General features: G+C 33.2%; 1 protein-coding gene across 1 annotated transcript in view; it reads left to right on the forward strand.

The window, feature by feature from the left end:
- The window catches only part of Lmbrd1 (LMBR1 domain containing 1), a 98,087-nt gene that overhangs the window by 27,634 nt on the left and 48,519 nt on the right, over positions 1–21,934 (forward strand). The window contains exons 4-6 of the mRNA XM_026391346.2: positions 9,851–9,948; positions 12,422–12,489; positions 17,880–17,968. Coding sequence (XP_026247131.1) covers positions 9,851–9,948; positions 12,422–12,489; positions 17,880–17,968 — 255 coding nt within the window. The remainder of the gene's footprint in view (positions 1–9,850; positions 9,949–12,421; positions 12,490–17,879; positions 17,969–21,934) is intronic.

A 21,934-nucleotide genomic window follows, 5' to 3' on the forward strand; every position in this document is an offset into this window, starting at 1 on the left:
TAATATAGACTGGGTGACTAAAACAACTAATATTTATTCCTCATACTTCTGGAGGCTGCCAATAGATTTGGTTCCCTGATGAAGGTTTGCAGATAGCCATCTTCTTGCTGGGTTCTCAAAGTAATACACACTCTGTTCTTTCCTCTTTGTTTGATAATCCCATCATAGGGCCCTTTTTAGTGCCCTAATCTATACTTTATAACTTCCCAAAGGCCCCATCTTGAAATACCATCACAATTGGAGTTAGAACATCAACATACTATTTTGTGGGGCTTAATTCCTTCTATAATATTCCACCTTTGCATAGGAGAAGGACATGAAAATTCAAGTCCTTCTCCTATGCAGAATACATTCATTCCATTTCAGCATTCCCTAAAGCCTTAACTTATTCCAATATGAACTCAAAAATCTAAAATTAAGAGTCTTATTTAAGTATCATCTATCTGTGACACCCTTAAGTACTTGTCTATCCTGAGGCAAAAATTTTCTCTATGAACTCTAAAACCATATAAGTGATCTATTTCTAAAATATTTTTAGTGGTACAATCATAAGATAGACATTTCTTTCCAAAAGGGAAAAATCAGAAGGAAGATAGGATCTCAATCAAGTGTAGAACTTACAAAGGCTAGGTTGGATGTTCTGCCCTTTGGACTCACTGGCACTTGGACGCTGGCCAAGTTTGAGCTTCCAGGTTCTACTTTGTAGGGTTTATGCTCCCAAGAATTTTCCATTTGGCCTTTGAAATCTGGGCTTTGCTACCTCCCACCACTCTTTGAAACCTAGGTGGCAATCTTGATGATTAAATAGCTTCTGGGGTCATTATTCCCTTGTGTTGTGGAGTAGTAAACTTTTGTCACCAAATAGCTCTATGGTCTGGTAGAAGAATTTGAGAGATCCATCCTCCTCTCTTTATGTTATCTTACCTCAATCCCCTTTGGTTGAGACAGTGTTTCTGCTGGAGTAGCTGATTATATCCATGATTCTAGCTGATTATATCCATGGTTCATATCTATACTAATTTGCTTATCAAATATTTTTAATCTGTTGGGGGCACACCAACAGATTAAAAATATTTGATAAGCAAATTTATCTCTGGTGTACTTTATTACACCAGAGGTTACTGTAAGGAACATGGACAATATCCAGCTGTTGACAAGTACATAGAGAAAATTGAATAGTCAAGTGCCACTATTTGGGAACATCAAATGGTACAGTTGCTTTGGAAAATTTCTAAAAAAAATAAACTTATTATATGATATGGATTTTCACTTTTAGAAATCTACCAAGAGGAAATAAGTGCAATGTCACACAAAGATATGTATGCTAACTTTCATAGAAGCATTTTTTGTAATAGCCTCAAACTGGAATGAGTACCAGAGCTCAACAACTGAAGAATGTTCAAGTAAAACCTATGTCCATACAATGGAATATATTCTGCAGTCAAAGTTAGAGATCAGTAAACTATGGTAAAGCCTCTGAGTCAAATCTAAATCTGGCCATACCTATTTGTTTACATGTTGTCTGTGGCAACTTTCATGCTAGAATAGCACAGTTGAATAGTTGTAACAGATGTATAGGCTGCAAAGCAGAAAATATTCACTATCTGATTCTTTACAGAAAAAAAATTCCAAACTCCTGGGCCCAGATGAAAAAAAAACTGTATATATAATTATCTATACATAAAATATCCAGAAAAATAAAAATTTCTAGAGACAAAAAAGAAGTCAAAGTTTGCCTCAAATTTGGGGCGGGTGTGGCTATTATTTACAGACTTACAAGACAACCTTTTGGGGGTTATGGAAATATTCTAAAACTGTAAATTTATTAAATTCAATTCATACACCTACATTGTATAAGTTTTGTGATAGTAAATTACTTGTCAAAGTTGTTGGTAAAAATATTTAATGAGATAATGTAAATAGAGCATAACAACAGTTTTGTGTTTTGTAGACAGTAAAGGATAGTTGTAATACCAGTCAGGAATGGGTTCTCATTCCCAATATGTTAAAGATTAAATACCTGATAAATGCCAAGGCAAATATGGAAAGCACAGTTTTATTTAAGAGAGGGACAGAAGTAGCAGACTTCTCCTGAAAAAGAGTACTCAGAGCTAGGTGCTTGCAGGAGGGGGTGTGTCTTGCTCTTTTTTAGACCACAGAATGCCCCTTTTAATCCCTGCCTCCCTATCTACTCTGTGTATGTGCCTAAGGTCAAGAAAGGGCAAGAGCACAGGGTATAATCCTTTGTGTTGGGAAGTGAGATCCCTGGAGGTGTTAGCAACCCCTTGAGCTGGAATGTGTGATCCCAGAGGTTAGCTGTTAGGAACCCAGTGTTAAGCAGCAATTATCCTCTCTGGATCCCCATCGTTCATTATGTACACTGACTGCCAGGTGTTCTCCCCACTGTCTCGGTTTGTTGAGGAATGTGACATTTCCTGCCCCCAGACCAGGCAGGGCTGCAGGCAGATGCTTTTTGGCAAAGAAAGCATGTGGTGAGTCAGTACAGTGGGCTCATTTTATAAAATTATTCTCTTAATCTTGTGTTTCCACCATCCTCATCTATTTATCCTCTTAAAGTTGCTATTGTTATAGCTTACAATTTTAGAGGACTTGTGCTATGCTTTGGATAAGTGTCCCACAAAGATTTAGATGTTAAAAGACTTGATCCCTGATGGGTGTTATTGAGAGGTATTGTGGTCCCTTTAGGTGAAGGGTTCTAGTGGGAGGTCCTTAGGTCACTGGAGGTGTGCCCTTGAAGGGATTTGTGGAACCCTGGCTCCTTTTTCTTCCTTTTCTTTGCTTCCTGGCCGTGCAGTAAGCAGTTCACTCCATCATGTACTATTTGCCATTGCCATCCACCATTCCCAACAGAGCCCCAAAGCTATGGGTCCATTGATCTTGGATTGGAATCACAAAAACTATGAGCCCAAAACTGATTCTATAATTTCATTCTGTCCAGCATTGGAATCTTTAATTTACAGATAAAAACATTGAGGTTAAGAAGTTAAGAAGACAGGCTTATCAATTGAAATGTGGTTCTTTGTAAGATTCCGCATGATCTCCAAGAGTAATCTGTCTGTAATGTGTATTAGTCAGGCTTCTCTAGAGGAACAGAATCAATAGGAAGTATGATTATCAAAAGGAGATTTATTTACTCAAATGCATTTCTATACATCAGTGATGAATCCTCTGAAAGAGAAATTAGGATTAGCCTTAAAAAAAATTCTTGGGAATCAATTTAACAAAAGAGGTGGACGATCTCTACAATGAAAACTACAGAACACTAAAGAAAGAAATTGAAGAAGACCTTAGAAGATGAAAATATCTCCCATGCTCTTGGATAGGCAAAATTAATATTGTCAAAATGGCCAAACTACCCAAAGCGCTATACAGATTCAATGTAATTCCAATTAAAATCCCAATGTCGTTCCTTATAGAAATAGAAAAAGCAATCATGAAATTCATTTGGAAAAATAAGAGACCCAGAAAAGCCAAAGCAATCCTTAGCAAGAATAGTGAAGCAAGAAGCATCACAATACCAGATCTTAAACTATACTACAAAGCTATAGTAATAAGACAGCATGGTATTGGCACCAAACTAGACAGGTAGACCAGTGGTACAGAATAGAAGACACAGAGACAAAACCCACATAAGCACAGTTATCTTATACTAGACAAAGTTGCCAAAAACACATATTGGAGAAAAGATAGCCTCTTCAACAAATGGTGCTGGGAAAACTAAAATCCATATGCAGCAAAATAAAAATAACCCCTTTCTCTCAGCATGCACAGAGCTCAACTCAAAGTGGATCAAGGATCTAGAAATTAGACTAGAGATTCTTGTGCCTAATAGAGGAAAAAATAGGCCCAAATTTTCATCATGTCAGATTAGGCCCCAAATTCCTTACAAGACTCCTAAAGCACAAGAAATAAAATAATAAATTAATAAATGAGATGGATTCAAACTAAAAAGCTTCTTTCAGCAAAAGAAACAATCAGTGAGGTAAAGAGAGAGCCTATATCTTGGGAGCAAATTTTTGCCACACAGATGTCAGATTATGAGAGCACTAATCTCCAGGATATTTAAAGAACTCAAAAAATTTAACACCAAAACAACAAACAACCCAATCAATAAATGGGCTAAGAAGCTGAACAGACACTTCTCAGAAGATATACATTTGGTCAACAAATATATGAAAAAATGTTCAACATCTCCAGTAATTAGAGAAATGCAATTCAAAACTATCTAAGAGTTCATCTGACAGCAGTCAGAATGGCAGTTATCAAGAATACAAATAACAGTAAGTATTAGCAAGCATATGGGGGAAAAGGCACACTCATACATTGCTGGTGGGACTGCAAATTGGTGCAGCCAATATGGAAAGCAGTAAGGAGATTCCTTAGAAAAGTTAGAATGGTACTACAATTTGACCCAGCTATCCCACTCCTAGGTCTATACCCAAAGGACTTAAAATCAGCATACTATAGTGATACAGCCACATCAATGTTTATAGCATCTCAGTTCACAATAGCTAAACTGTGGAAGCAACCTCTATACCCTTCAATGGATGAATGGATAAAGAAATTATGGTATATATACACAATGAAATACTCAGCATTAAAAGAGAATAGATTAAAAAATTAAAATTAAATAAAAATTAAATAAAAATAAAATTACTCAGCATTAAAAGAGAATAAAATTGTAGCATTTGCAGATAAATGGATGGAGTTGGAGAATATCATGCTAAGCTAAGTAAGTCAATCCCCCAGAACCAAAGGCAGAATGTTTTCTCTGATAAGTGGATGTTGATCATGGGGGGAAGGCATGAGAAAAATGGAAGAAGTTTGATTGGGCAAACTGGAGGAGAGGGGAGGAGAAGGAGCATGGGGACATGAAAGATGGTGGAATAAGATGGCCATCATTACTCTAGGTACATGTATGACTGCACATACATCATGTATAACCAGAGAAATGAAAAGTTGTGCTGCATTTGTGTACAATGAATCAAAATGCATTCTGCTGTCATATATTCCTAATTAGAATTTATAAATTAATTAATATTTTTTAAAAGGATATTTATTTAATATCCTTTTGGATTGGCTTACTCAGTCAGAAGCTGGATAGTCCATAATAGCTGTTGCAGGCTGGAGAGCTGAAAGAATCAGTAGCTGCACAGTCCAAAAGGCTTGAAGCCCCAGAATGTGAGGGATCAATGGTACTACCCTGGTCTGAGACTGAAGGCTTCTGGAAACTCCCCAGAGTATCACTGACAGAGTCTGCTTTGGAAGAGTGAAGAAATGAGAGTCCAATATCCTCAGATGATCACAGCACCAAGAAGAATGGAGCTTGCATCTGCTGCTGCTTCCTTGTTCTTCTTTTATTCCATCCAAGCCACCATCCTATAGGGCAGTGCTGCCCATTCTTAGGGAGGGTCTCCACTTCAGTTCCCTATCCCCATGCCAATCATTTCTAGACACACTCTCATCAACACACCTAGAAGCCTCTTAATCATAGGCATCTCTTAATCCAATCAAGTTGGCAATTTAAATTAGCCATTACATAATGCTAATTTATTTCATGTGTTTTCCACATACTGTTGTTTCTGTATTTCTGTGTAGCTTTGAAGTCAACATTATAGTCATCAGTTGCCATTCAATTAGGAGTTACACTATGAATTAATCTTTTTTTTGGTTATTTAACAATTTATTGTTATAAAACTGGCATTGAAGTTTAAATCTTGGAATAAAGACTGTAAAGAAGGGAAATAATTTTTTTTAAAAAAGGCATAAGTTAAATGAGTGTTGACCCATTCTTCAGAGTAAAAATTCTGAGTCAAAGCCTAGAAATGATGTTATCCTCCAAGGTATGTATTCTCAGTATATACTCAGTATATATGCAATAGAATGTTTGAATGACTTTGCTGTACTATCAGAAGTTGTGCTAGTTATTTATTGTCATGTAACAAATTGTCACAAAATTTAGCAGTTTAAAACAACAAACATTATATTGCAATTTCTGTTGGAAAGGAATCCAGATGCATCTTAGCTGGGTCTTCTCTCTCAGGTTCTCTTGTAAGACTGGAGTGAATGTGTGTGCTCCTCTAGGGGAAAATTGGCTCCCAATGTCCCTCACCAGGGTATGAGCAGGCTTTCAGGTATTACCCTGTTTGGCCAGCAACATCAGTTTTGTGTCATATGAACTTTCCCATAGGGCATTTTATAACATGGCAACTGTGTTCTCTCAGAACAAGTCAGGGATAAAGTGATCAAGAGGGAAGCCAGTTTTTAAAATATCTCAAGAGTAATAGTTTTGTTACATTTTCTTCATTAGCAATCAATCACTAGGTCCAGCCTCTATCAAGTGTCTGTATCAGTCTGTCCCCTCCTTTAGAAGTAACCGGTATTTTAAATTTAGCTTGTGTTCATCCTTTGCTTTGCTTTATAGTTTTATATACTTTAGTTAATTTAGTTAATTTAATTCTTTCTTTACATTTCAACATTTATGGGCTAAAGGAGGAAATCTTTATGAAGCACACTGGAAAGAGCAGTCAGATTACCAGAAGACAGCTTAGAATGGGATGTCAGGGACATAAAGATTTAGGGTCTTCTAAATAAATCTGAATCATAAACTACTGGAGAGATATTAGAGAGTCTTCTTAATTTTATCTGTTCCTCACTTCCTTCCATGGGTGTTGAGTACTAGAAATTGTCTCTTTTTGAGCACTGCTATCAGCAGCTTCTCATTAGCCTCAGAAGCTTTCCCCAACCACTTTTTAATTCCTATAATAGTTTGTCTAATGCTAGAATTTTCTTTAGTCATAGGAAATGTATTCTTGTGCCTGGACTTGTTTTATTCAAGTTTAAGGTTGTGAAATTTATCTGTATCTCATTTTTTTGGGGGGGGGTATTGCTGTGTGGTAATCTTTTGTATGAATACATTCAGTTTGTTTATCCACTCACCTGTTGATGGACATTGGGTCCTTTTTAGGTTTTGATCATTGCTGGAACATTCCTGCTGAGAGTTAATGCGGTAAATGTGCTATTGCTCAGCTCTTGTCTATCTTCAGGAGGATTAGCTTGTGTTACTGATCCTTGACCAACTCTTAGGAGCCTAGACCTTGCTATGTTTCGTGTGCCACTAATTGGTAAGGTGGTTTTTTACAATGGGATAAGAAAACATGTGGTACCACCTTGTTTAAATTGTTTTTGAAAACCATGATTTTTGGTGAACTCTTTTTTTTCTTTCTGAGTCTGTAGTTTTGGTAATTGTACTCAAAACAGATATTATAAGCCTCCAATAAAAGTCCTAGATTCCAGAACTCAAGCAGGCTTCCCTGAGTGGAAACACTTTGCATATATTATTGCACTTATCACTAGAGTAATAGAATTATTGGGTCATAGAGTAGGTGTTTATTGATCTTGATAAGAAACCACTAAACAGTTTTCTTCCGTGTTGTAACTTTTTACATTTCCACAGGAAAGTATGAGAATGTTGGCTGTTTTGTTTCTTGTTAATTCTTGGTACTGTCAGTTAATTTTAACCATTTTAGTAAGTCTGTATTATCTAATTATAGGTTTTTATGCTTTTCTGATAATTAATGGTAATGAACATCATCTTAAGTGGTTATTGGCCATTGTATGTATCTTCTATTGTGAAGCATCGTTTTAAGTCTTTACTTTTAAAAATGGATTTTCTTTTTTTTTGTTTTGTTTTGTTTTTGGATGAAGGTGCATATTTATTGGTATGCAAGGTGCTTCATAACATAGTCTTAAGCCAAAGAATCATATTTCAGGACAGCAGCTACTATATGACAAAAAGAGTTGCTTTATAACTATAAGAATTTGTTTTATCCCTGTCATGTTAATTGAATATGATGGTAACTTATGCAATTAGAAGATAATTGTGTTTTATAAATGGCCTCCAGATAAATGAGATAGTGTGAGCAATTATTGAGATCATATTTAAAACTTCTATAACTCCTGCAGTTCTTCCTTCCAATGGAATAAGTAACTTGAGATTTTATCATGTATTAGTAACAAATGCTTTCTATTTTTTCTTTTTATTGTGACAAATTAAGCACAACAAAAATGTGTCGTCAACCATTTTATGTATATACTTCAGTGGTGTTAAATACATTTATAATGTTGTTCAGCCATCAACACCACATTTTTATAAATATTTTTATCTTGTAGAACTGAAACTCTATACCCATAAAAACAGTAACTCTCCATTCTTTTCTTCCCCTCAATTTCTGACAAGTACCATTCTGCTTTCTGGCTTTATAATTTTGACCTAAGTATCTCATATAAGTGTAACCATATAGTATTTGTCTTTTGTGATTGGATTATTTTACTGATCATAAAGTTTTCAAAGTTCATCTGTGCTGTAGTTTGTGTTACAATTTCGTTGCTTTTTAAGGCTGAATAATATTCCTTTTATGTGTATGCTACATTTTGCTTCTCTGTTTATCCATAAAAGGATGCTTAATTTTCCAAAGGTATTGTGAATAATGCAGCTATGAACATGGTTATATAGGAAAATCTGAAACCCTGTTTTTTGTTCTTTTGGCTTTATACTCAGAAGTGGAATTGCTGGATCATGCAGTAACCCCTCCCCCCCTGCCTTTTTTTTTTTTAAAGAAAACATTATACTGTTTGCCATTTTATGTTCCCACCAATACTACACAGTGTTCCAGTTTCTCTGCACCGTTGCCAACATTTGTTATTTTATATTTTTAATAGTAGCCATCCTAATAGATGTGAAATGATGACAAATGTTTTTTTTTTAACAAAGGAATACAATATTTACCATTCTGTAATTGGTTAATATAATTATACTGGTACTATTGTTTTTCATGAACTTTATATGCAAGGAAATGTTAATACCTAGACTTCTGAAAAACAACTTTTTTACACTTATTATATCCCAAAAAAGTTGTTTTGGTTGTATTTCTTGTCTTTATGTGTGGTATTGAGGATTGAACCCAGGGTTGCTTTACCACTGGGCTTACATCCCCGACCCATTTTTTTATTGTTTGAAAATTTGAAACAGGGTCTTGCTAAGTTGCCCATGCTGGCCTCAAATTCACAATCCTTCTACCTCAAATTCTAGTCACTGGAATTACAGTGTTGTGCCACCACACCTGACATTTATGCTGGTTTTAATATTAAACAATATATCTTTCATTATTCCAGTTTTAATTTAGATCACTATTGAATTAATTTGATTAGTGTCTATAAAAGTATCTCAAATCTAACATTTTAAGGTGGAAAAACAATAATTCTTGTCAGTTAACTTTGAATCTAATTTTACTGTTGTACTGCTTTTCTTCTTGCTTTGTGTAAGATCAATTTTATAATACTGCATATTTTAAACTTAGCATGGAGAAATTATTTATATCAAAAAGACAGCAATATTTATAGCTGTTGTTTTTTAACTTGCCAGAGTGGCAAATGTTGGGTCCCTGTGATCAATTTTAAGTTGGAATGAATGCAAAAATTAGTTTAAATGAGATAGTTTACAGGAAGTTCATAGCACTGTGGTTAGCACATAGCAAGAGCTCAGTGGTTACCTACCATATTTGTTGTTGGTACAATTATTTTAATTTTTTGTTATAAATTGTCCCATAGTTAACTTGAATTATAATATATTATTCTAATAGTGGTATTGATTTCTTGAGATGGAGGACAGCAAAGGCTACTTGAAAATCACATGTACAAAGTTATGAATACAGGAAATCAGATAGGGAAGTAAATTTTGGTAAGTTGATATATATACATGCAGACATATAGTTAGATAACTGAATGTGTATGTATTAAGTAGAACTCAGTTTATTATTTGTTTCCACAGCTTTATATTCTGTTATATTGTTCTGTGTGTTCTTCTGGATTCCTTTTGTCTACTTCTACTATGAAGAAAAGGATGATGATGATACTAGTAAATGTACTGTAAGTTATCTCTACTTTAGAGGTCTAATTTTAGTTAAAAATATTTTCTTGTTTTACAAAGATGATATGACTCCATTTTAGTTTATTCTATCTAGATCAGTGTTGTCTAGTAGAAATATAATATTAATCCCATGTGAAATTTGAAATTTTCTAGTAGCAACATTAAAATAAATAAAAAGAAAATTAATTTTAATTAAACATGGTAGTTAATGTTTCCCTTATTATAATTTCAAAATAGTCAAATTATATTATTAATAAGATACTAATTTTTTTTTCACACCAAGTCTTTGAAATTTAGATTACAGCAATTTAACAAGCCACATTGTTCAGTAGCCACATAATGGCTTGTGTCTGTTGTTTTAGACAGAGAAATTCGAAAGTAAACTTTCCTGTGAAAACTGTGTAGTAAATATTTTAGGCTTTGTGTCTCCACTATTCAACTCTGTCATTATAGTGTTAAGTATCCAGAGACGATACTTAATGAACATTTTGTGATGCATTAAAAAAGGAGTCAGGACATGGTTTGCTGACCCTTGTTCTGGGTTATAAGGAAGGAACACTTGCAGGTAGTTCAGACTAAATGACACTGAAAACAGAAACCTGATAAATATAGCACCCAGACGTTTCTAAAAGAGCAGACTAGTATCACTTAAGTATTAGCATAAAAATCCCTAGCTATAAATATAATTGCGAGATGCCTTAGAAATATATTGATGATGCTGGGTGCGTTAGTGCATGCCTGTAATCCCAGTAGCTCAGGAGGCTGAGGCAGGAGGATTGCAAGTTCAAAGCCAGCCTCAGCAAAAACAAGGTACTAAGCAACTTGGCCGCTGTCTCTAAATAAAAATACAAAATAAGGCTGGAGAAGATATGGCTCAGAGGTTGAGTGCTTCTGAGTTCAATCCCTGGTACCGCCCCCACCACCCCCCCACACACACATTGATGTTGTATAACCAACTTAGTTCCATCTCTAGATTGCATGGATGGTTTAGAATAAAAAATCTACTATTATGTATTAGTTAATAGGTCAAGGAAGAAATTGTATTTTGAAAGGAATTTATCAAAATAAAACACTTTTTTAAAATTTAAGGCAGGGAAAACAGTATAATAGGAATAAATATCGAGTTACAGAAATTTGTTTTGTACTTTGTTTTCTTTAAACACAAAAATATATTAACTCAAAAACCAGCATCATGCTTAATCATGCTTAAAACCTTAATAGCATTTAGTGTTAAGATTGGGAGCAAGTAAATCAACATGTTATTTATATTTTGCATGGACTGGGGATTAAACTCATGGTTGCACATGCTACGTGAGCATTCTACCACTGAGCCAAACCCCAGCCTATAAATCAACATTTTAAATGACTTCTAGAGTTACAAAGAATGTGGCATATTAGATGTTTATTTAAAGAGGGTCAAATGATTATTTGCAGATACTATATAACTTCATATTTAAAATGTGTGTAAGGTAAGGTGGCTAATTACAAATTAAATAAATCTCAGTGAGATAAATGTTGTCATTTTCCCCAACCTTTGTTTGATCTGAGGATTCTCCTTAGTTTTTTCCTTAATTCCCTCTCCCCTCAGGACTATCTTAGAAATAGCAATGAGAACTTACCATATGAAACATGAATTTAATTTTTTAAAGGTGATTTTTAGAGACTTCATTAGTCTGACATGAAAAATAATGTTCATTCTCAGTGATTTAACTTTGAGAAAATTAACTTTTCTATTCATGTTCATAATGTCTGGCTTTCTGGGGTATTTTTTGTTCTTGTTCAGTTGTTTAATGTCTGGATTATGTTTTGGATAGCAGGCAAATTAAAACCTTTAAATTTCCACTTCTGATTTTATGTTCTTGTTTAATCCTATATGACCTATATTGCTTAGGGTAGATTATTTAACTTCTCTGTGCCTCGGCTTTCATTTCTCTAAAGTAGGAATGAGAGTACCTTAGAATTAAATGAGTTAACATATGTAAAGTTCTTATAATAGTGCTTGGCAGGATATATGTTACATATATATTTAAAGAATATAAATATATAACTATATATAATATTTACATTTTATGTGTACATATGCCTGTGCGCATATGTGTACATTATTTTTTATTATTTTAATCCATTTTGATGATTTGGGAAGGGGCATTGTAGGTTCTGATTGCTGCTTGTTTGGGGGAATATTTTATTAAATATTCTGATAATTTTACTGAAGATGCTCACTAGATAATAAACTGCTTTCAGTATTTTGCTTTTACAAGGGCCTAACCATTGAAATGATTTTAAAATCTTGTATATTTTGTAAAGATATAATGATCATTTTTCTTTAAATGTTAAGTCTTTTACCCAACTGGCAAAATTTTATATTGTTGATTCTAAATGCATATTTGACTTGAAAGTATAATTATACTGTTGCAAAAAATTTTTATATAACAGCTTACTAAATGATATATTTTCCCCCCCGGCATCTAGCAAATTAAAACAGCACTCAAGTACACTTTGGGATTTGCTGTGATTTGTGCACTTCTTCTGTTAGTTGGGTAAGTCTTAATTTTTTTATCCTGACAATGGAAATATAATTAGTTGAATAATAATAACAAAATGTTCATTCAGAGAAATCTAGGAAAGCAAAACAAAATGTGAAGAAAGAACAAATCACCACTGAACAACATAGCCAAAATCAACATTTTTCTCTATATTGTCCCACATACACATATTTAATGCTTAGATGATTGCAGGGTGCCTGTCCCCACCTTGCATGTACCCTCCATATTTCAGTTTTCCAAAAATGTGATTATATTTTATTCATTTCTTGATAATCTATTTGTTACACTATAGTGGGTACCTATTTAGGAAAGTAAGTGTGGGTCCATCAATTTTGTCTATATTGCAGTCCTTTCTTAGTAAAGCAGTTTATTTGAATGATCTTCTAAGGTATGACTATGTAGACATTTATGATGTTTGCAGTTTCTTTTTATTATAAACAACACTGTGGTAAAAATCCTTGTCTCTACATCTTTATAGATTTGACCCAACAGTCAAATCTTTGTCAATAAGTTCATTCTTTCGTTGTTCTTCCTTAAGCTTCATACTAATATCAATATATTTTACATGTTTGTTTAGACATTTAAAATTTGTTCTTGTTAATGGCACACATTTATCTTTGTTAAAATAGGTCTAGGTTCTTTTTTTAATGTTAGAGATACATTAGGTGCTAATAAGCCTTTAAAATTTTATAATTTGGTGTTACAAATTTCAATAAATAACTTTCAATAAATAAAAAAATTTCATTTATTAAAGGTAATTTGTGCTGAGAATGAAATTGGTCTGTAACTTTTTATAGCTCCAGGAGTTGTTAGAATGCAAGTGTTTTATAGTCTAGTCATGTTTCCAATTCCCTGTGCCTGCCTTTATGTGTCATGAAAAAGAGAACTTATTGAATGGATTTTTTTAGCGGTTTTGCTATTTATTTTAGCTACCAAATATTCCTTTTAAAATCTTTTTTGGCTTTTAAAGAAAGCCAGCTCTACTTAAGTTAGTTCGCTTTGATAATGTGGAAGTCCCTTGTCTGTAAACTTAAATTATCTAGAACAGGGATCAGCAAACTCTTCATGAGGTACAGATGATAAGCATTTTGGGTTTGCAGTCTGTTTGATCAGTGTGGCTTAACTGTGCTCTCGTAACTCTGAAGTAATCATAGACAATACATAAACACAAGGTATTCCAATAAAACTCTATTTATATAAACACAGGCAGCCAGTAGTTTGGAAATTCCTGACTTAGAACGTGACTGAGAGCCATCAATAAAAATACACATCTTTATAGCAGCCAGAGTAAAAGAGTAGTAAAATAAAGACTAGTAGTGTTTTGGTTACCCAGTGTAGTATTCTTTTCATTACCATATTTGAATGAACATACATTTAGGTAAAGTGACTGATTAAATTTCTTGAAATTTCCTTGAAGGGGACATGCTATTGTTTCTTTGAATTGGTGTTTATTTGTTTATTTTAGCTGGTAAAATTTGAGATAATTTTATTACAAAGATATAGCCTAGATATACTATTCCTATAGCTCATACACTTTTGGAGCACTTGTGTAATAGACGCTGTGCTAAGTAGTAGGGCCAAAAACAAAAGTCCTGGTCTCTATTCTCAAGGTTTACCCTGGGAAAACATGCAAATAAATTATTTAAATTATACTGTTTAAGTACTCCGATAATATATATATCAGGTATGATGATGGAGGAACAAGTTCTTACTCTACCTTGTAGACTCGGAAGACCTAAGAGAGGAAGTAATACTTCAATTGAGATTTGAAGGAGTGTAAATTGGTGGGAGTGTTTGAAGAATGGCATAAAAAGTATGATATGAAGGGAAATACTGGGGAATGATATTGAACAGATTATATATGTGCATGTATGACTATAACAATGAATCCCACTATTTTGTATAATTATAGTGCACAAATAAAAACATGTAAAAAAGTTTTTTAAAAATATGATGTGAATTTAATCCTTCTAAGAAAAAAAACACACACCTCCCCAAACAAAACATAAAGTATGATGTGATGTTCCAAGTATTCCTGTGAACCAGTGGCAGGACATGACATTAGCCAGGTAGGTAGGCTATGAATCTAATATGTAATGTTTAAGAAATTTTGATTTTTATCCTGCCTAATCAGTTGAAAGACAATGAAGATGTACATGTTTGTTTATGTGACTGTAAGAAAGTAAATATGTGTGACCTTGCTTTAAAATTTAAGATACTGTAAAGGGGTTATTTGGAGGTCGGACTGGAGAAATGATACATTAAATGGTAGGTAGGCAGATTAACTACCTGGCCATTGTAATAATTCTGGTGAGAGATGAGGATCAGAGCTAGTATAGTTACAAAGAAAGCAGAAACAGATAAGCCATTTGGAAGATAAATATGACTTGACTTGGTGATTGAATGTAGGAGGTAAAATTCTCATTTTCAATTCTGCTGAAATTCATCATTTCAGTTTCATATCTACTGAAATCCATTAGCCTTTTCTTTGTTTTTTTTTCCTGAAGAAATAATCTGTATTAAGCTAATTCAGTGAGTCAGATTGGGTGTAAAATATTTTTAGTAAGCAATTTTTCATTTTTATTATTTTCAATGACATAAGGAGAAATTATAATCTTACTAGGTTCCAAGTTCTTATTTTGATCTAGTTTTGTGTCTTCAGAAACTGATATGCTTTTTATTTACTTTTTGAGAAGAATTGAGATTAAGAAATTATCTTTGCTTTCCCTGCATAAAATCCTACTATAACTCTTGATTACTGTGGTGTCAACACCACTTAGTAAATACATGATAATCTTATTAACTGCTTCTTCCCTCCTTAAAACAGGTGTGTCTGTATTACATCTTCATTTGACTTCAGTTGCCTTTTTTTTTTTTTTTTTTTTTTTTTTTTGTCATGTTGGGGATTGAACCCAGGGCCTTGTGCATGCGAGGCAAGCACTCTACCAACTGAGATATATCCCCAGCCCTCAATTGCCTTTTTATCCATTAGTAAATATTCCTTTTTCTTTATAGATCTTGTATGCAGGGCTGATATTTGGCTAATGAGCAGTGGTTTGTTCTTCCTGATGGTTAAAATGTTGAAACGCTTCCCTACCAGTTAGCTGCTGTCCTATATTCCTGAGTCTCGTTACTTCACTCTAACCCCACTTAAAGGATAAAGCTTGATTTGTGAAGGTCCTGTAGAATTAAGGCCAGCATATGTGCTCATTGCATAGTGTCTTTGCCTATCAGTTGTTAAATGCTATGAATATTATTGCTCAGAATTTACATCTATTTAGTTGTAATCATTTTGAATTCTCCTTATGGATGTTTCTCTTAATGTACAATGAGAATAGTTTTGGTTTGTTTCTTAGGTTATAAAATCTAGTGTTAAGGTAATTGAAAAATCTGTTTCAAATTTGTGCTTTGGTTTCTGCCTAAAATAATAACTGGTGCTCAAATGTTAATTCTCTGAAGGATTTTTTTAAGTAAGTATTTTCCTGAAGTCATTCTGAAAATTTTTTGGACCATATAATTTTTTTTAAAAGATTGCTTGATCATATGAGGATTCTTCTACTCTTCATTAAAGACTTGAACTGCTGAATAGCCTTGCTCAGGAGTGTGAACACGAAAGTGTGTTTGCTAGTAGGATTACTTTATTTTTTTCCCACCACTGTACAATACCTTTGATTACCTAAAATTGCATATTCAGACTGAACTTTCTGATTATGAATGCTAGTTTTAGATATTTGCGAGATTTTTATTTTAATAATATTTTAGATGATGTTTTATACAATGTAATTTTTTTCCCCACATTCACACATTGGTTATTTCCAACCAACAAATTTCAAACATACTTTCCGGGATATTTAGAAAAAACTGTCTATATAGAAGAATATAAGTAGTTTTTCTTGCTTAGTTTGTATTTCTGTTAATGAAATATTAATACCAAATAAGTAAACATTATAGACATATAAAATGTAAAAGTTATTTAAAAGTTTGTTCTATCTCAGTACAATTATTCCTCTCTTTATTTGATTTTATAACTGGGCAACAAATAATGAACTGCTTTTACATTTATTTTTTGCTCTATATATTTGAGTGGTCACTTTTTTCCCCCTTAAAGTGGTGAGGTTTAAGTCTCTAAGATTAAGACAAGTGTAATAAACTACAGTCAACATGAATAGTTAGAAATTTAACTAACATCCTAATATGTTCTTCCTATTCATCTTTTTATAGAATTGTTAGTAGTTCCAAAGAATAAAGGTTTTTAAAATTAAAAGTAAAATTTTAGAATAATGACATTGTTCTACTTGAAATTTTAATCAGAACAAGATACCTTTATATATTCGTAAACTCATCCAGTATTTTCTTTTTTGTAAAAGTGGATAGAATTTACATCTTGCTTATAATTAAAACTGGGCTAAGAAGAAGGAAGAATTAGAGTCACTTTTTACCTTTCTGTTTGAATTTCAACATATACTATCTAAGGGATACCCAGCCCTTTAATCTCTTGATTACCTTTTGGTTCATGATCTGAGCTCTATAATAAAGTGACCATTTATTTATTTTATTTTCCATTTTCTCAGTCTAAGCTCTTAGAACAATTCCTAGGACACTAGCTCTCTCTGTTATTTCAATGGTTCCCCCTTACCTGTGGACCGAAAAATAAACAGAAACTGATTTTGTTATTTTTATTAATCACAATATTGAAAGATATAAAGAGAACAAAATGAAACCCCCCAATCCTACAGTGTTAAATTTACTATTTATTATGATGTATTTCTTGTCTATTATTTTCAATGCATATAAATATACTGAATTAATTGCATGCCTATAGTTTGTTCTACTAATTTAATGCAGAAGATCTTCAACTTTTTTTGTGCGATGCACTATTTTGTCCATCTTAAATTTATAGGATTTTAAAAAATATTTCATGGGGCTGGAGTTGTGGCTCAGTGGTAGAGTGCTTGCTTGTGTGAGTCACTGGGTTCAATTCTCAGTACTGCATATAAATAAATGAATAAAATAAAGATCCATCAACACTAAAAAATATTTTTAAAAAATTTTATTTATTATTGTTTTATTTTACTCACCTTTATGAAAGTATAATTGAAAAATAAGCCAAAATAGTTTTAAGTATAAAAATAAAATATATGGTGTTACAAAGGAAGGTAATTTTACTGAATACTGTAATAAAGTTATTAAAACAAATTATGGTAAAATATATACATAGATAAGAAAATTTTCATACCTCTGTATAAATGGTGCAGATTTATTAGTTATTCAGAGGAAAAGTTGATATTTGTTTCAAAAAATTACTAAAATTGAGTTTCAGACCATTTCTTTTATTCAACATTTTTATTTTTAAAGCTATTTAATAGAGTTATTTTCTGTTTTAGTGCTTTTGTTCCATTGAATGTTCCCCATAATAAAAATTCTACAGAGTGGGAAAAAGTGAAGTTCCTATTTGAAGAACTTGGAAGTAGTCGTAAGTATTCTTTTTATTTTCTTTTTTTTCTTCTACTTTTTAAAATCTACCCATTGTAATTTATATATCCTGATCCTTAGGACTTTTCTTTGACAAGTAGCCCATTCTTACATTTTCTATTCTCTCACAGTGAAGCTGCTGAGAAAGAAATCAGGAAAACAATCGCATTTTTAAGAAATCAAGAAAACAATTGCATTCTCTCTAGCCTCAACAAACAAACAAACAAACAATCCTGGGGGTAAATCTAGCTAAAGAGGTAAAGACCTGTGCAGTGAAAATAATTGAACAATTAAGAAAGAAAATGAAGTCTATGATGTAAGCCTGTTATCCCACCTGCTTGGAAGGCTAAGGCCATAGGATCATGAATTCAAAGCCAGCCTCAGAAAAAGTGAGGCACTAAGCAACTCATTGAGACCCTGTCTCTAAATAAAATACAAAATAGGGCTGGAGATATGGCTCAGGGGCTGAATACCCATGAGTTCAATCTCTAATACCAAGAACAAAAACAAAAAAAAAAAGAAAAATTAAGAAGACTTTAGAAGGTGGAAAGATCTCCCATGGTCTTGGATAGGCAGACTTAATATTGTCAAAATGGCCATGCTACCAAAAGTATTCAATCCCTATCAAATACTGATGATAGAAAACAGAACAGAGGGGCTGGGGATGTGGCTCAAGCGGTAACACACTCGCCTGGCATGCATGGGGCGCTGGGTTCGATCCTCAGCACCACATAAAATAAAAAGATGTTGTGTCCCCCGAAAACTGAAAAATAAATATTAAAAAATTCTCTCTCTCTCTCTTTTCTCTCTCTCTCACTTAAAAAAAAGAAAAGAAAAAGAAAACAGAACAGAGAACTAAAAAAAGAAAAAAAAAAGTCTTAAAATTCATATGGAAGAATAAAAGATCCAGAATAGCAAAAGTAGTACTAAGCAATAAGAGTGACCTCATCTCAATTTATACTACAGTGGTATAGTAACAAAAACATCATGGTAAGGGCACCAAAACAGACAAGAGGACCAGTGGAATATAGATTGGAAGACCCAGAGACATTTGATACTTAACAAAGATACCAAAAACATATGTTGTAGAAAAGATAGTGTTTTTAACAAATGGTGCTGGGAAAACTGGGTATTCAAATGTAGGAGAAAGAAACTAGATTGCTGTCTCTCACCCTGCACAAAAATCAACTCAAAGTGGATTAAAGACCTAAGAATTAGATCAGAAACACTGAAACTGATAAAAGAATATATAGGGTCATACTCCAACATATCAGCAGGTACCAATTTCCTTAATAAGACTGCTAAAGGTCAAGAAATAAAATCAAGAATCAGTATGCGGGATGATATCAAATTAAAAAGCTTCTGTACAGCAAAGGATTCAAATAAGAAAATGAAGAGAGTGCTTACAGAAAGGAAAAAAAATCTTTGATAGGTTACTATTCCAACAAGGAATTAATATTCAGAAAATATTAAGAAGTCAAAAAGTAACACCAAAAAATCAAATAAAAATGTGCATATAAACTAAACAGAAATTTCTTAAAAAAAGAAATGCAAATGGCCAACAAATATATGAAAAAATGTTCCAACAGTATTAGCAATGCAAATTAAAAGTGCACTGAGATTTCATCTCACTCCAGATAAAATGGCAATAATCAGGAAAAGAATTAACAGTAAGTTCTGGTGAGGATGTGGTGAAAAAGATACACTCATACACTGTTAGTAAGACTATAAATTAATCCAACTTTGGAAAGCATTGTGGTGATTCTTCCAAGGATTAGGTATGGAACCACCATATGACCCAGCTATCCTACTCTTTTTTGTTTATCTAGAAGAACTGAAATCATACTAATAGTGTACAAGCAATTCATAGCAATATTTTAGCAGTAAAATTCCTGAAAGTTTCTATGTGATCTTTTTTTTTGGAGGTGGAAGGTTAACAGGGATTGAAATCAGGGGCAGCACTATACCACTGAGCCACATCCCCAGCCCTACTTTGTCATTTATATAGAGACAGGGTCTCACTGAGTTGCTAAGCACCTTACTTTTGCTGAGGCTGGCTTTGAATTCATGATCCTCCTGCCTCAGATGCTGGGTTACAGGTGTGTGCCACCGTGCTCAGCTTTCTATATAATCTTCGACTCACTTAAAATAATATAGAATAATTTTTAAAGAGCACTAAATTATTATTTGAAATGAAGTAATCTTTTATGTAGGTTATAAATTACTGAGACTTCATATACTTTAAGCAATGTTTTATCATAAATTTATCTCAACAATTTTTTTTTCTTTTTTATTGATTTTATTTTTTTAAAATACATGACAGCAGAATGCATTACAATTCTTATTACACATATAGAGCACAATTTTTCATATCTTGTATATAAAACATTTTGGCATTACTTTTTCAGAAGTTCTAAAATTAATCCATGAAACTTAGTTTTTTTTTTTTTTTAATTTTTTTTAATATTTATTTTTTAGTTCTCGGCGGACACAACATCTTTGTTGGTATGTGGTGCTGAGGATCGAACCCGGGCCGCACGCATGCGAGGCGAGCGCGCTACCACTGAGCCACATCCCCAGCCCTGAAACTTAGTTTTTTAAAGGAAAAAAATAAGTTCAAGTGGTTAGGTTAAGGAAGTTGCTTAGTAGTTAAAAATAGCTTTGCCATTACAAAGTCATATAGATAAAAATATGTATAATATTACTCAATATTTCATGTGCTTTTGGACATAGCTACTTTATTTTCTTTAATTAATTAATTAATTAATGACATCAAATTAAAAAGCTTCTGCACAGCAAAGAAAACAAAAAAATGAAGAGCAAGCTTACAGAAAGGAAGAAAATCTTTGATAGGCTATTATTCCAATAGGGAATTAATATCCAGAAAATATTAAGAAGTCAAAAAGTAACCAAAAAATTAAATAGAAGATGTGCATATGAACTAAATAGATATTTCTTAAAAAAGAAGAAATACAGGGCTGGGATTGTAGCTCAGTGGTAGAGTGCTCACCTAGCATGCATGAGGCACTGGGTTCGATCTTCAGCACCACATAAATGTAAAATAAAGGTATTGTGTCCACCTAAAACTGAAAAATAAATATTTAAAGAACAAAGAAATACAAATAGCCAACAAATATATGAAAAAAGTTCCAAAAGTCTTAGCAATGCAAATTAAAAGTGCACTGAGATTTCATGTCACTTCAGATAGAATGGCAATTAATTAATTAATTATAATTAGGTATCTTGGACAGCAGAATGCATTTTGATTCATTGTACACAAATGTAGCACAACTTTTCATTTCTCTATACATGTGCAGTCATTTCTCATATGTGCAGTCATTCATGTATCTAGGGTAATAATGTCCATCTCATTACACCATCTTTCTTGCACCATACCCCACACCCCACCCCATCCTCCCCTTTACCCAAAGTTCCTCCATTTTTCTCATGCCCCCCGCGCCCCCCCGCTGTGGATCAGCATCCACTTATCAGAGAAAACATTCGGACTTTGGTTTGGGGAGATTGATTTACTTCATGATATTCTCCAGTTCCATCCATTTACCTGAAAATGCCATAATTTTATTTTCTTTTAATGCTGATTAATATTCTATTGTGTATATATACCATAGTTTCTTTATCCATTCATCCATTGAAGGTTGCTTCCACAGATTAGCTATTATGAATTGAGCTGCTATAAACATTGAAGTGGCTGCATCACTATAGTGTGTTGATTTTAAGTCCTAGGAGTGGGGGATAGCTGGGTCAAATGGTGGTTCCATTCCAAGTTTTCCAAGGAATCTCCATACTGCTTTCCATATTGGCTGCACCAATTTGCAATCCCAATAGTAATATATCAGTGTACCTTTTTCCCCACATCCTCGCCAACACTTATTGTTGTTTGTCTTCATAATAGCTGCCATTCTGACTGGAGTGAGATGATATCTTAGAGTAGTTTTGATTTGCATTT

This window comes from Urocitellus parryii, chromosome 8 (assembly GCF_045843805.1).
Source record: "Urocitellus parryii isolate mUroPar1 chromosome 8, mUroPar1.hap1, whole genome shotgun sequence".
Taxonomy (NCBI): domain Eukaryota; kingdom Metazoa; phylum Chordata; class Mammalia; order Rodentia; family Sciuridae; genus Urocitellus; species Urocitellus parryii.